This window comes from Sesamum indicum, linkage group LG3, assembly GCF_026168435.1.
Source record: "Sesamum indicum cultivar Baizhima isolate 11 linkage group LG3, ASM2616843v1, whole genome shotgun sequence".
NCBI classification, from domain to species: Eukaryota; Viridiplantae; Streptophyta; class Magnoliopsida; order Lamiales; family Pedaliaceae; genus Sesamum; species Sesamum indicum.
In genome coordinates, this window is record NC_142659.1 from 30,206,155 (window position 1) to 30,221,360 (window position 15,206).

At 37.5% G+C, this 15,206-nt stretch overlaps 3 protein-coding genes and 1 pseudogene across 3 annotated transcripts; 2 read left to right on the top strand and 2 right to left on the bottom strand.

Moving 5' to 3' along the window:
• The first annotated feature begins 1,048 nt into the window (after positions 1–1,048).
• On the top strand, positions 1,049–2,260 carry LOC148788883 (uncharacterized; annotated as a pseudogene).
• A 203-nt stretch (positions 2,261–2,463) lies between these two features.
• On the bottom strand, positions 2,464–4,232 carry LOC105159355 (uncharacterized). Its single transcript, XM_011076394.3, has 5 exons — positions 3,994–4,232; positions 3,356–3,396; positions 3,068–3,136; positions 2,926–2,985; positions 2,464–2,810 (listed from the first exon to the last, which is right to left on the bottom strand). Exons 1-5 carry the CDS (start codon positions 4,112–4,114, stop codon positions 2,733–2,735), a joined length of 369 nt encoding a protein of 122 aa, XP_011074696.1. The 5' UTR covers positions 4,115–4,232; the 3' UTR covers positions 2,464–2,732.
• Positions 4,233–5,264: 1,032 nt separating this feature from the next.
• On the bottom strand, positions 5,265–9,993 carry LOC105159585 (uncharacterized). The gene is made up of 3 exons (XM_011076696.3): positions 9,654–9,993; positions 6,214–6,559; positions 5,265–6,123 (listed from the first exon to the last, which is right to left on the bottom strand). Exons 1-3 carry the CDS (start codon positions 9,732–9,734, stop codon positions 5,492–5,494), a joined length of 1,059 nt encoding a protein of 352 aa, XP_011074998.2. The 5' UTR covers positions 9,735–9,993; the 3' UTR covers positions 5,265–5,491.
• A 356-nt stretch (positions 9,994–10,349) lies between these two features.
• LOC105159356 (uncharacterized) lies at positions 10,350–13,430 on the top strand. The gene is made up of 6 exons (XM_011076395.3): positions 10,350–10,789; positions 11,380–11,514; positions 11,732–11,816; positions 12,036–12,130; positions 12,755–12,922; positions 13,027–13,430. The coding sequence occupies exons 1-6, from the start codon at positions 10,429–10,431 to the stop codon at positions 13,185–13,187; spliced, it is 1,005 nt and encodes a 334-aa protein (XP_011074697.1). The 5' UTR covers positions 10,350–10,428; the 3' UTR covers positions 13,188–13,430.
• Positions 13,431–15,206: the final 1,776 nt, after the last annotated feature.

Sequence of the window (15,206 nt, forward strand, 5' to 3'; positions counted from 1 at the left end):
TCTTACGTTTTTTGTCACTAAAAACAGCCATATACACACGTATTTATTCCTATGCATGCCACTGTTCTCTCTACGCTTACGTTTCAGTAAGAAAAACAATAAGGACTAATGCTTTCCTCACTCTAACTCATGTCATTTTAAGCTTCACATTTTAGATATTTTACTTTGTGTGTGTGTGTGTGTTTTTTTTTTTTTCTTTCTTGATTAAATCTGAAAACCCACAAAATATATATGTCGCGTCCTGATATATATCTATATAGTAACACAAAGAGAGAGACAAGATATATCATCTTTTTTTTTTTTTTTTTTTGTGAGAAATTCTAACCCTCGTCGAGTATGACTAAATTTGAACTAATTGACAAATATAATATATTTGTCGTGTTATTGATGAATAATTTAAGAGGGTGAACAATCACATAAAAAATATATCATACTTATTATATAACTGATTTTGATTTGATCATATCTAATTTGAGTAAATTTTTTTTGTATATATATAATAACATGCTTGAGATTTATGTACTCATGGAATAAATGATAAAAACCTAATTTCTAAAATAGAAGAAATAAAATATTAGGAGGCGAGAGGAAGAAGAAGGGTCAGCATCGGCAGGATATTTGTGAAAACACCATAATCCAATCCAATGGTTTCAATCGTTCTGGCGGTCGCCGCCCTTCAACACCGTTTAATATTAGGAGTCAGGACTCAGAATTCTTCCTCCACCCCACCGCCCACTGTTGTTCCTCAATTAGGATGAAAAATATAACTATATATATATTTATAGGGGAACCAAAATATTAAAATACACCTAAAAGTGGAGTGTAGATGGAGGAATTTTTTTATCTAAATTAGGTTTGGTCGATTTCTAAGTTTTTATAGATACACTTATTATATAATCGATTATTTTTCTTAAAACATACATAATTACACTATAAATATTTTGCACTTATCTTATAATTAGATCAGATTCGACCAAACCCGTCTAGATTAGAATTTTTCATATATACATGACAGGGATCATAGGTATAAGTCATACTCGTAATAGTCTATCTATTTGTTGCAGGAGATAGAGTTTAATTATATATATATATATATGTATATATTAAGATCTTTTCTATTAGTTGTCCAACTCGGACGTGAATAATTTTTGAGGTTGTTCTCCTATTTAAAGCATGGTAGAGAGATTCAAGATTGTTGCTCCCAAGCTAGTTAGTTAAATACTGAATCCAAACGCCTCTGGGTTTAGGAATCCGAGGCTACACTCATATATCTGTTAAGAGTAAATAATCATTATGTGAGATCTTAATTTCTTGTTTTTCTTCTTGAGATCTTCATCTGAAAGAAACTTTGATGATGAAGGCAGTTGTATTGCATGGGTCGGTAGATCATCCACTCTCTCCCTCCCAATCTCATTATATGATGATCACAAACCCCTCCATAATCCACCAATCCTTCATTTCAAGACCCTTTGAGAACGTTTTCCCCTCAAATATCCACTCAATCGGCCTTCTACCACCTCCACCTCTTCTTCCTCGTCCCGCCGCCCATCACCGCCGCAGCAACTCCATCCGAGGCCCTTCTTGTCCTCCTCCCAGTAGAAACAGTGATAGAACCACCCCCCCTAAACTCAAGAAATCAAAATCTCCCACCAAAATACAAGAGAAAAAGTCACCTAAAAGATCTTCTCATGCTTATGGTATGACTTCGTCGTCGACTAATCCTTTGGGATACGACCCGAAAGATTCACCGAAGAATGTTCCGGAAGTTTTTCCTTCTGACTCAATGGGTAGTAAATATGGTACATCTGATACTGGTACGAGCATCATCACTGAGAGTTTAGGGCGTCTCGGTTCTGGAGTGTTTATAATCTCTCCGCCACCAAGTAGCCTGCCTTTGCCCACTTTTTCTTTGAGGCCGAAACCTCAGCTGCGATGCTGAGGCTGCCAGAATAGGGAATGGAGCCACTGACAATCTCCGGCGACTTCTTTGTCTCCAGCGAACATAACTAACCTTCCACGTTGTGGGTAGGATCAGTTGCAACAAGTGGCGCTCAATCTTCCCCCACTCGTGTTATTCTCTTCCATGCACCACCTATTTCTCATTTTCTGTTTCTCTTGCTCTTTGCTTTGGTTAGTTTTTGTACTGGTAAGTGTAATTTCGCGATCACCACCCTCTTTTTTTTTTTTTTTTTTTTTGGTGGGAAAGGTTGCGGCATAATGATGTGGCTTGTTATAATAAAAAGCTATATTAATATTTTAATTTCTTATGTATCAATTCTTTCTTGTCTGTATTTCAACTATTTGACATACCAATTCCCCTTGCAACAAATGGGGCAACAGTAATTTACATTGCTACTTGTTATGTTTACTTGAAAACCTTAGGATCGCAAATAAAACGTACAACGCGGGGCCTATTGCCGCAGGATAAATTGCATAGCTGGTGTTATATATAGCGGGACTCAATGGGAAAACAACGAACAACAATGTAGTCATTTCAAAGGTTAACCATTGTAGGTAAAGAAAGAAAACACTACAACTGAAGAAAATGGGTAACTTTGAAGAACACTCTCAAGCATGGTTGGGTATTATATGGTCTTTTGATTCTTATATAAATCTATGGCCAACAAGATATCGTAATGGATACACAAATGTGCAGCAAAACTCAGACACCTTTCTTCTCACTTGTGGAGAATGATATGCATCGCCTGTACATACAAAAAGGCCCAGCAACCCTACGAGTTCTCAGTTTGTTTATGGGCACAGACAGGGCATGTGTAAAAGATTGTCTGCCCTTCATCAGCAGATCTAATCTGAAGAAACAAAACGAGGACGAGAGCTGTTCAGAATAATAACATGACACTAGAAAAGCAAAAGTTACCAGGAAGCAGCTTTAATATGTGCCCATAAAGGTGCCAAGCATAATACCTGTCTGGCAACGTAAGCCATGCCCAAGTGTTGGCATGCTCGACACTTTGCATTATAGTCCTATTTGCACCAAAGAGAGCCTCAATAAACAAATACAATTGCATATGGCATTGAATGGAGCTAGTACAAAAATGATTCTGACCATTTGTTTCAGTTCTCTCTCTTCTTCAATGTCATCGAGTGACGACACTCCCAGCTCCCTTCTCATGTCCTGAAAAATTCATGTAATACAATTTCAATAGATTCACAGAAGATTTTTGCTTCTACATAGTAAAATGTTTCTTCCACTAATTCAGCAATACTTAAGGCCAGAGTGGAGCAGTATGCACTGTTAGATCTTCAGAAAACCATCAAATCTTCAATGCATAGTAAACCTTTTACTAGCAATATAATAATAGAACAAATTCAACAAAGGTAATCAGTATGATACCTCAGCACTGATAGTATAGCGAATCTCTTTTCCAGCAATATCTGAGAAAACATAGCAGACAAACCGCACAATCAACAAGCAAAAGCAGCAAAAACTGAATACATGAAAGAGAAACATAAGACAGAACAATCTGATTTGAACGCATGTTTAGCATTTGCTGCAATGCTAATGGGAATTCTACTTCAAGCCGAACAGGATAGCCACTTAATATCCAGAAATAGATCAAGTTCCTTTAGAAAAATTAGTCCATCAGTTTTTTTAGTTCTCATTGAATTTGCTAACCATCCATCGAGATAAGAAAATTCCAGCAATCTCATCCCTCAAGCTGATGCACTATAATAACAGTAGACTCCTCCGGTCGGTGTCAGAAATATCACTGGTAGAATTCCGCCTTGAAACATACAGATATGGCAAAGCAGTGAACTCTGAAGTTAATATACTTACATAACACCATATAAGTCTTAAAGAAGCAAACTTTTTCAAGAATTTCGGTGATTCCCGGAGTCCATTACCAATAATGAACAGTAATTTAAAACTTAAATCTTCAGAAGGTTGCGCAGGAGATGAGAACCATACGACAACAATGAGCTTAATGCGCAGATGGAAAATTTGAAGACAAATGGAAAATAAAAGATTACCATTGAGGCGCTTCTGGAATTTGCACAACGGGCATCGAGCATACTTGTGCGAATCGAAGGACAACATCGTCCCACACATTTCGCAGAACATGAAGTCACGCTGACGACTATAATCCGTCATGGTTACGATATGGCGCGATTCTCCCGAAGACTGAGAAATCCGGCAACTTCCAGTGAATTGGTACGAGGGAGAAGGGCTTTGGGGTTAGGGTTTAGGGAACAGACAAAGATAGGGGAGGGACACCACAACATCAGCCCAATACATTAATTGAACAAATTTTGATTGGACTATTGGACGCGGCCCAATTCTCCAAATTAATTGGTTGGGCAAAGGCCCACTTTCGTAAAATCCTTTTACAAAGGCTTAGGCCCATAATATGATCCGTCCCTGCTACCGGATTGAGTTAGCTTGAAATGGTCTTCGAGGGGTGTTCATTTCGGCTGGTTAAAAATCGAATTCATTTCAATTCAGGCAAATGTTGTATTGAACTAATCGAATTTCTTAAAAAAAAAAGAATTAATATTCACAATATAATATTTGTACATTTATAAAACTATAATAAGATATATATTTTATTTATTTTTAAGAAAAGTTAAGAGTATTAAGTCAGTTTTACAGAAGTGATCAAATTATTGAATTTTAGAAGACAAAAAAAAGGTAGAACCAATCAAATTTTTGGTTCATTATTTAGTATATATACTAATATAAAAAGAAAAGGCCCCCACACTCACAAATGAGTGTCGATTACATCCCTGCACTATTCTTTGTAAAGGCAAAAATACCCTACAATTGACAGATAACTAATTTATTCAACTTTCAAATTTATATTAATTGATAGATTAATTTTTTTTCTTTCCTTTTTATTTTTTATTTTTTAATTTAACATATTAATTTCTCTATTTGATTCTTATTTATGATAATAATTTCAATGCGTAAAAAGTTATTTGTTATATACACACACAAAAATAACTTGTCTCAACAGCTAGTGAATTAAAATCTCAATTTGATGTGTTTCAGATCGATAATAGAATAATGCACACCCCTGGGCTTTGTATAATTAGATTCTGATAAATCCTGCCAACTTATTAAGGTACCAACATTATAGAAATAAACAACATAAGTCGAGAAGATGATACAAAATATTCAGCCATAATAAAAAAGAGAGAATAAGGACTAACTCAATATAATTGCTGCAGTCCCCCACCCAGTTGTCTGCTAAGCAACAGGTCTGGAATGATTCAAGTAAACATGGAACTATCTCGAAAATCAATTACTCAAAACTCAAATCACATGTAGTAGAAATGGTCATACAGCCTTTATACTACAATTTTGTGTGACAGAAATCGTACACAAACCAAGAAGATACACTATTTACTTTGGGGAAAAGATCAGCACATAAGCCGAACCCTAACATGTTATCTGCTGATTGATATACAATCAAGGTTAAAACTCGTCTAGGTTTACCAGCGAAATATCACTGTGCTACATGAATACAACTCAATAAGGAACCGTAAACGGCAATGCATATACATCAATTTCATGCAAGTATTCTGTGTGAGGCCACCAAGTTGAACTTCTAGAGCAGGATATGCTCTCACTTCCACGTCTCTGCCTTTTTTTAGCATGTGTGTTGTTTTTATCCTTGCAATCGAAGAGCCAATCTGAATCTGGATCATCTGCATAAAGACACCCATCCTCAGGCTGTGGCGCTACCCACTTTTCAAGTAGATTTTTGTACTGCAATTCCCGTTTTTGCACAGACTTCAGGACTGCCTTGTTCACAGATTTTATTCCTGTTTTGCCGGGAGCAACAGCCTCAATCTGCCCAGAAGTCGAACAGACTTGCTCACTATTAGTTCGAAGAGTGATACCTTGCTTGATGTTGCTGGTCCCCTTCATGGTGGAGTGAGTGTTTTCCAGCCTGTTTCTCCGACCAATATCATCTTTACTTTGGGCAGGAAAGTCTGTCTGGAAGAACGCACAGCCAGAGTTTTCCGACCTGTCTTTCAGACCAGCATCATCTTTACTTTGAACAGAGAGGTCTTTCTCCAAAGACGCTGAGCCAACTTTCTTTAAAGCATCAAACTCATTTTGCTTCTTTGAGGGCAGTCGTATCAAGATAACTTTACCTGTTACACAACCATCATGTAAATAAAGCAAACAGGAAGTGTAGTGTAAGAGAGGAGCAGGAAATTTCATGATAGGGAGAGCAGATATACCATGACTACGACTGCCATCCATGGGCGAGACCGAGGAGTGCCTCTTTCTCTTGTTGGTGTTCTCTGTGCTGTCGGAGGAAGAGCTGGGAACGGGGAAACTAATAGGCTGCCCATGGTCCTCCGTGAGACTGCTTCGTTCTAACTGCTCAGTTTCAGCTTCTTCACTGTAATGGTGGACCTTACCTTTTCCATCCCAGCAAACCTTTGTAATGTCAGATTTCTCCAAATTCTTATTTGTCTTGTCTCTATTCTGTTTCCTTCTCTCTTTGCTCTCCTTCCTTTTCTCTCTCTTCTCCCGTTTCTTTTCCTTCTTTTGTTCCTTGGCTTTCTCCTTTTCCTTTTGGAGCTTTAGAGCACCAAAATAACATTTTTAGAATTTGAGCCGAGGTAGAGCAAACGTTACACGTCCCAGGAAATGAATTGAGACCATAGCGTGATTACTTTCCATTTTTCAGCAGTACAATATTAAGCCACCCAAGATGATCATGCATCTCAAGCAACAATAGAACTCATGTAAAGAATCAAAGAACAGCAATGTCTGAGTGAAGACATGAATCCCAGACACTTTGTCCTATTTCTTTAAACGAACAGTGAGAACTCATGAAGACTTTCCCATCTTTGTCGCAACAATAATGAACTTAGACCAATTCATCCTAAACTCAAAAAAAAAAAAAAAAACAAGTAACTTGCACTGTTTATTTGAAGCTCCCAGTGCAAAAAGACCTTTTCCTGTTCTGCTTTCCTCAATAATTCATACATTTGATCTCTTAAATGATTGGACACTCCAGCAAACAAAAAGAGCAATCACAAAACTAATACAACAATAGTCCTGCCAAAAATAAGATAAATAACAACACAACACTCTGTAAAATCAATGTGCCAACTTATTTAACCCACCATTAGTTTTACTAAAAACAATTGATTAAAGCTGAATGAAGACAAGAGAAAGTGGTCAAAGCATACAACCACAGCACCTAAAAACCATGATACTCCGTTCTTTATGGTCCGCCATACCTCTCAAATAGCAACAAACTACTCCTCATGTGTCAACTAGAAGTCTCCCTTTTTTGTCTGGTTATCAAGCCTTAAAAATTCCCAGAAAAGTTCTCCTTCTAGTTGGACAACCCACCCAAAATATCAGCCGTGGTTCGAGAAGAAAAAAACTATACATGCTACTACATGAACCAACAAAACCAAATTCATAGACTTGCTCAAATCGAAAGCTTCCTACCTTAATCAACACAGTCTAGCCCAAGCGACTTTGACCAGTTCTAACTAGAGTTATTGTTTTGCACACAATCCAGGTCCTTAACTATTTCCAAAGTGTAAATGGAAAACCAGTCTATGCCCCCCTAATACGGAAACAATAAGCCACTCAACGACATTTTAGACTTGCTCACATCAAAAGCTACCTGTCTTAATCAACACAGTCTAGCCCAAGCGACTTTAACCGGTTCTATCTAGAGTTATTCTTATGCACACAATCAAGATCCTAAACTATTTTCGAAGTGTAACAGGAAAACCAATGTATGCCCCCCATAATCCCAAAACAAGAAGCCACTCAACAACATTTTTTTTAACCAATTCACCCCTACTTAAAATCCATTTCATGTCCCAGAGTGTGAATAGAGAGACAGCACCATACTTTTCATTTTCCAGCAGCACCAAATTAAACCCCCAATGCGATCATGCATCATAAGTAACAGTAGGACTCATATCAGTAATGGACTTTGGACAAAAGAATACCAATTCTGAGTGAAGACAAGGAGCTCATACACTTCATTCTATTTGTTTAAACTAATACTGAACCAGCTTTGTTCAAAGAAGCTTAAACTTAGGCAACTATTAACTCATGAAGGAAAAAAAAAAAAAAATAGGCAACCACTAACTCTTAATATTACACATTTCTACTTCAGAAAGACTTGAACTTATTTGAAGCTTTAAGCAACTTGTGCCAATGCAGCAGACAATCCTACCTTGCCTCTCATCACTAAAACATAGAAGCAGATAAGACTTTTATTCTCTCAAATGAACAGCATGTCGATAACAAAAGATCAATCACACAACTAATTACAACAACAATCCTACCAAAACTGCATAAACATCGCCCTAAACATTTTGACAGCCAGTATCCCGGTTATTGTCTAATAGCATTAATGACAATGCCATGCCACCTTTCTAAGATCATTGTACAAGTATATTAATCCAACTTTAGGCTTTAGTGCTAAAAAATATTACTTACGGGTCAATAAAGACAAGTGAAAGGGTCAAAACATACAGCTCTGCTGCACCAACTAGATTCTCCAGACAAAAACTTGAAGCACTGCAGCTTCTAAAAACCATAATTTCCGTTCTTCATGTGCCATTGAACCAGAAGACCAAACTGCTTATCAAGCATCTTCTAGATTAGATTGCTTTCTTCTGGTTATCAAGACTTACCTAGGTTTAACGGCTAACATCATTGCAGAACCAAAAACTTTCCAGCTAATGTTTCCTCCAAATGAACAACCAACCAAAAATCACCATCTGCTGTGGTTTGACAAGATTAGACTATACATGCTATTACAGAAACCAGGAAAACAAATCAATATACTTGATCACATCAAAAGCTTCCTGTCTTAACTACAGAATCTAGTCATCAACCCTGGAAGGCTCTAACTAGGGCTATATAGAGATACACTTTATGCACCACCGATGTTTTTATATATTACTCAACTGTATTTCTTCAAAAAGTGCTTATCCTACTTAAAATCCGCTTCTTGAACAAAAATTTTTGCTCCCAAAATCATCCATCTCCTGTGACTTCCAACCCCTCTAATTAATCTCAACTTCTTTATTATATCTCCAACACCTCACTATGTTAGTTATTTGACCTGGCATACATAACATGAATAATAATGCATCTTTGATGCATACGGAATTCTTTAGATTTAATAATATTGTAGAAACGTTTTTGGAGCGTAAAAAATTAATCCAGAATTCATTATAAACATCGGTTTGGAATTATAGCCTGCGACTACATCGTCCAACATGACTAAGAACCCATACCCAAAAAAAAAAAGCAAATACTTGAAAATAGTAAATAAGAAAGATTAATTTCCAGGTTTAGTTTTAGATGTTATTCCGCAAAAATCTGGATTCTTGAATATTATCGACAATACCCATGAGATATTGCGTAAAAGTTCCCACCTTCCCAGGTTAGTATTATCCCCCAGCCCTGAAGTCCATAAGCACGCACAAAGCCTAGACGGAACTGTGAAGACATTTAAAGGATAAACACATTCAGAAAACACTCTGATATCAAGAACCGATCCAATCTCTCTTTCGTGGAAACTTAGATGCTGTAGCCAACATACGAAACCCACAGCAAACCCGTTAACATTTACATCGATGAAGACTCATGCTCAAGCATTAATCAGGTTCTCATATATTCAACAAACCTTAATCGATTCGATCAAGGCCTCATTTTTGGGTCTGCTCAGTGTATACCCCGGTGGTGGGTAAGGAAAGCACCGAGACATATCTTGAAGATCGAACAGAAGCTTTGTCAAAAAACCAAAACAGGAACCTAGTAGTAGGTGACGGACAAAGCCTGGGTTTAAAATTCAGAAAGAATCAGGTGAATTCAATGAAGAGATCTACGTGAATCACGATGATTTCACGGAACCCTAGGTTTTCGGTTCCGTAGATGAAGACAGACTCGCAATCAAATACTAGGCGTCGTGCGAATACTGTAAAAATGAAACGATTTTAGGGTGGGGGAGTTATAAATAGGGGTGGCATTAGGGTTGTCATTGTCCATGGGACTGTGGGATCGACCGCCTTAACGATGCTCTCGATGTTGCAGTTTGGTCCTCAGATTTATTTTCATTTTCAGTTGTGCACTTCAGATTATACCGTTATTGGGCTTAGATCAATATAGGCCCATTAAAAAGACATGAGAGCAGGAACCCATAGGCCTAGCCCAATTGACCTGGCTGTATGGACTCTTGATCCCAAAGCCTTGTGGGCTTGGGCTAGCAAGGGAAAAGCCGAGCCTTACTTCATCGGCTCGAGCCAAGTCGACTCTCGCGCTCTATTCAGCGGCGCGCGCGGAACTTTCTCGCTCACGTGGACAGCTTCTAAAACCCTCGTATAAACCACCAAACAATTAACTGCGAGCTAACCATTTCTACTTTCTAGATTCTCCACAAAAATCCTCAGATCGTTCTGGATATGAGGAGGGTTAACGGATTCGCCGCCATTTGCCGCGCCGTTGAAGGCGTTGCTGTCGCTCCTTCAGCTTCGGGAAACTATGCCCATCAACACCACCGCCTCGTCCTGGCGGCACTTTTTGGCACGAGTAGCACCAACAACACGTCGCCGAGATCTCATTGGTTTCAGTACAACAGGATCGCCGCTGATCAATCGGCTCGTGCATCCGCGCGTGCTGTTGCTGGGACGATGTTGTTCTCGGTTGCAGCCACCACGCTTGTGGAAGAGGTCCACGCCAAAGAGCCCGTGCAATCTAAATTCCGGCCGAAAGACGTGGTTCTTTATCAGTACGAAGCTTGCCCTTTCTGCAACAAGGTCAAAGGTAGCACTTTTCCTTTCTCTCCTTCAGCAATTATGATGACTTTATTCCCTCTCTTTTTATATCCTTGTGATTGGAGTTGCATTCTGGATCCGGAGGAGGAAAAAAAAAAAGAAAAATGGAATTTGTTTGGAGATTCCATCTTCAGTTTTATTAGCGGATACTGGTGTGATATTTAGCATATGATAAAACTGTTAAGTTATATAGGTATTTGGAAGCCCGATATGCAGTATCACTTGTTTAACATATAGGTAAATTGCTAATGCTTGATGCTATGTGGAATCTATTGCACAACATTATGAAAATAGGGCGTGAGTCAAGTGGGTATTCATCCATGTTTACCTCTTTGGACCAATTCACCTAAGTTTGATGTTGGATGGAAATGGGCAAAAACAATCGGCACAAGTTTTGAATATTTTATAATGAAATATATTATTATGTAGTGATGTAGTAGTTTAGTGAGCTTTGCTGATCCTAACTAATTCAATCGCCTAATGATTTGTTTTTCTTAGTTGTACTGTCGGTTTTGAACTGTTGATCGTAACGAAATTTCTAGCAGTGAACTCTTGTATTTATGAGTCTTTCTTTTACAGCATTTCTGGACTACTATGATATACCATACAAAGTTGTGGAGGTAAACCCTATCAGCAAAAAGGAAATCAAGTGGTCTGATTACAAGAAAGTGCCTATATTAATGGTTGATGGCCAGCAGATGGTTGATTCATCAGGTATTCAATATGTAGTATTGACAAAATCTGATGTTTCTAGTAAACTGAAAAGGTAATAAAGGGTACCCTATTTAGATATACGGTGGTGTAAGCAGAATGCTTCCCTTTTGGGGGTTTTAGAATCAACTTTTTAACTATCTTTACATCTTTTCTCCATTAGCTGTATAGGTTGACCAAAGGAATATTTCCTGACTCTCTTCATGCCTTTTCTATTCAGATATAATAGATAAATTAACCAACAAGATTTCTCCTGATTCATCAACTGATTCTGTCGGGGGAGATGAAGAGAAGAAGTGGCGTGGGTATGTGTTAGTGGCTCATATTTCCTCACATTCTTACTTACCATGCTGCCTTTTTTGAGTTATCTACTCTTCGCTATCACTCTATGTTGTGATGATGAATTTTGCGAGAACAGTATGATATTTCCTTAGTCGTTCAGTTGCACATTGGCTTTTACTTTAAATGCACCAGTTTTAGCACATATCTCTGATGAGTTTGTTGTTAATTGCACTTCATTGCAGATGGGTGGACAACCACTTGGTGCACATATTGTCACCGAATATATACCGGAGTACTACTGAAGCCCTCGAGTCATTTGAATACATCACAAGTCATGGTGAGATTTTTTAGTACCAGTAACAGAGCTGCTGATATTAGTGATTGAATCTGGAAGTACTGCAAGTGCACATTATTGCAAGATACATGTCTGATTGTTTTAGTTTTAGATTATTAAATTGTTGATTATTTCGCAAAATCAAGTAATGCATGTTCTTTATTTTCTTTCTTCATTTTCTTGTTAAATTAATTTTATTTAGTGTAACCAGTTATTTGAGTAGATCTTCTGTTATTTATCCTAGAAAAGTACTTTCCCCTAACTGTTTATTTATTGCTCGGAGATCTGATTGTTTTCTCTCTCTTTGAGGTGTCTACTGTCAAGCTTATTTCCATATCCTTGATGCTACTGTTTGTTTGCTACCTTACCATCCTCAGTATGCATGTTGTTTTAGCTGACTTTTACATGTTACTTTGGACTTTGAATAGTAAAATGCTTTTTGAGTTGGTAGATCACATGGGGGAGCACTTGCTGCCTTAGAGAGTGAAAATAGCATGCGTCATTTCTCTTAAAAATGTTGCACACAGCCGCTGTATTGGCTGCTCCAAACTGTTTTGCTGTGAACTTTTCAGACTACAATGTTCAGCCTCTGCTTTTCCAGTAATCTCTAGCTTTGGACAAATGCAGGTAACTTCAGCTTCACTGAGAGAATAACAGCAAAATATGCTGGAGCTGCTGCAATGTATTTTGTTTCCAAGAAATTGAAGAAAAAATATAACATCACTGATGAACGTGCAGCTTTATATGAAGCTGCAGAAACATGGGTAGATGCACTCAAGGGTCGAGATTTTCTAGGTTTTACTCCTCTTCTGAGTACACATATTATGCTCATATAGATTAAAAGTTTTAAACATTTATGTAGCGTGATGGCTTATTTCTCCTTTCCCATCTTTCATCAGGTGGAACCAAACCCAACTTGGCTGACCTTGCCGTCTATGGTGTTCTAAGACCCATTCGTTATCTCAAATCTGGTAGAGACATGGTAGAGAACACACGCATCGGTGATTGGTACTCGAGAATGGAAAATGCTGTGGGAGTATCTTCCAGAATTCAGGCATAACGCAGTTTACTGGTATCAGTTTGATTGAATTTCTTGACAGGATGGAATCTAAAATTTCTTTACATATGATAATAATGTGCCGTCCAGCCCCCCAAATGCTAGTTAAGTGAGATTTCAACTCTGGTAAATCTTGGTAGGTAGATTACAGAGCACATATACTATAATTTTTGTGAGCCTGCTGCTGTACACAAAAGGTCTCCTGAGACTGGAATTTCATCTTTTGCAAAACTGTGTTGCATATAACTTCTGGGGCCGTACCTCAATTTAAGTCTTTAACCCCAAACGCCACTTTGAGAATTTTGCTTTGTGACATTATTAGATATGTACAGATAGACAACGTATATGGGAGAGTGTACAGCTGAAAAGTGGTTGAAGTAATAGCCATCTGAAAGCAGTACTGCCCGTGAATCGGACTCGGACTCGACGAAAATCTCGTAGTTAATCATAAATTCTCTACACAATTAATGGAAACGGTTCACCAGACAGCTAACTTGATTTAGAGCTGAACGTGGTCCACTGATTGCCGCCCTTTCAATTATGCAAGATATCCTTCTTTATCACCTGTTCTCATCAGTAGGGTTAGCTAGGATTGCAATATATCTTTCTCTGTCACCTGTTCCCAGTAGAGTTAATTAATCCTGGTTCCATTATTGTTTTGGAATGAGGAAAATTTTAATATGGATCGAGTTTGGTCAAATTGGACTAATTATGTAACAAGTGTAATACACTTATTGTGTGGTTGGTATATAGTTTAAAGAAAGTCATCAATCACATAAGTGTAATATACTTACTATACGATTAATTTGATTTGGCAAAATATGGTTTGGGTAAGAAACTTTTGGATGGATTCTGAATGAGTTTTGCTGTGGTCCAATTTGATCGATAATGGTAATATGTAATGCATGATTTGTGACATCTCAACAATACTAACTAATATTTCTACTCATAATTTATAAGCAAGATAAGGCTGAGGCCAATGAGGCGCTCTGTAGTTTATAATCTTGGGACAATTAATTAATTAACCCTAAATTAGTTGAGGAGAAGACAGTTGAGGGGGGTCCTGGGTTTTCTCAAGAACTGTGGGGTCAAGTTGTAATTTGATTAAATCCATTTCATTTTTTATAATTATCATGTAATAATGTTGATACAACATTTGTCATGTTCGGGGATTACAAGAAATTATATGTACACTACTATTAGAAACTAACCGAAACAAGACAACTAGGAATGCTGATTCTTGCTGGTAGTTTACCGAACTGCTTTTCCATTATAAGCTGTAATCATTCAGCAGAAATCATAATCAAGAAATACACACACATGTGTGTGTGCGCGCTCTTCATTACTTAGTTTAATTCTTTCCTACAACAATAAATCTTACACAAATTAATTGACCCTCCCAGCTTTCCATATTGGATAAGTGTCCAAAAATGGAGGTAGCCCACCAAACTTGATATGGAGTCACCATTTTGCATAACATCATTCTTCTGAACCAACCCCACCAACCACCAAAATTGCTGTTTCAAGATACTGGAATTAAATAAATGTAGTTAAGTAATTGTATTTTCAGTATTTGAAATGAGAAATTAATTATCCTTCGCGAATTATCATGAATTCACAGAAAATGACTGCACTCAAAATATCACCCCTTAACATGCAGGACGTAAAATGCAATTCAATGTTTATGAAGCCCTAATATCATCGCATCAGCATGACTTCCGATAAATTAGAAAAACTCGGTGACCAAAGTCCTGAAATTGCATGAAATTAGTGAATCATGGGTATTTTATTATCGTTCTTGTAACGAAAATTCTTAAATACATGCAATAAATGTGATTTTACTGTATCGTTTAATATATACATAAATGTTTTCTTAAATAAAATAAGCTGACATATGTAATTTTTGTCCATATGAAGTGCATTAGACTTATCTTAAGATTTTTTACATGGATCAAACTAACCACCAGCGAAACTAAGCATGAAAAGGTGAATCATGGAGGCCCGGGTGTCCAGAAATTAACT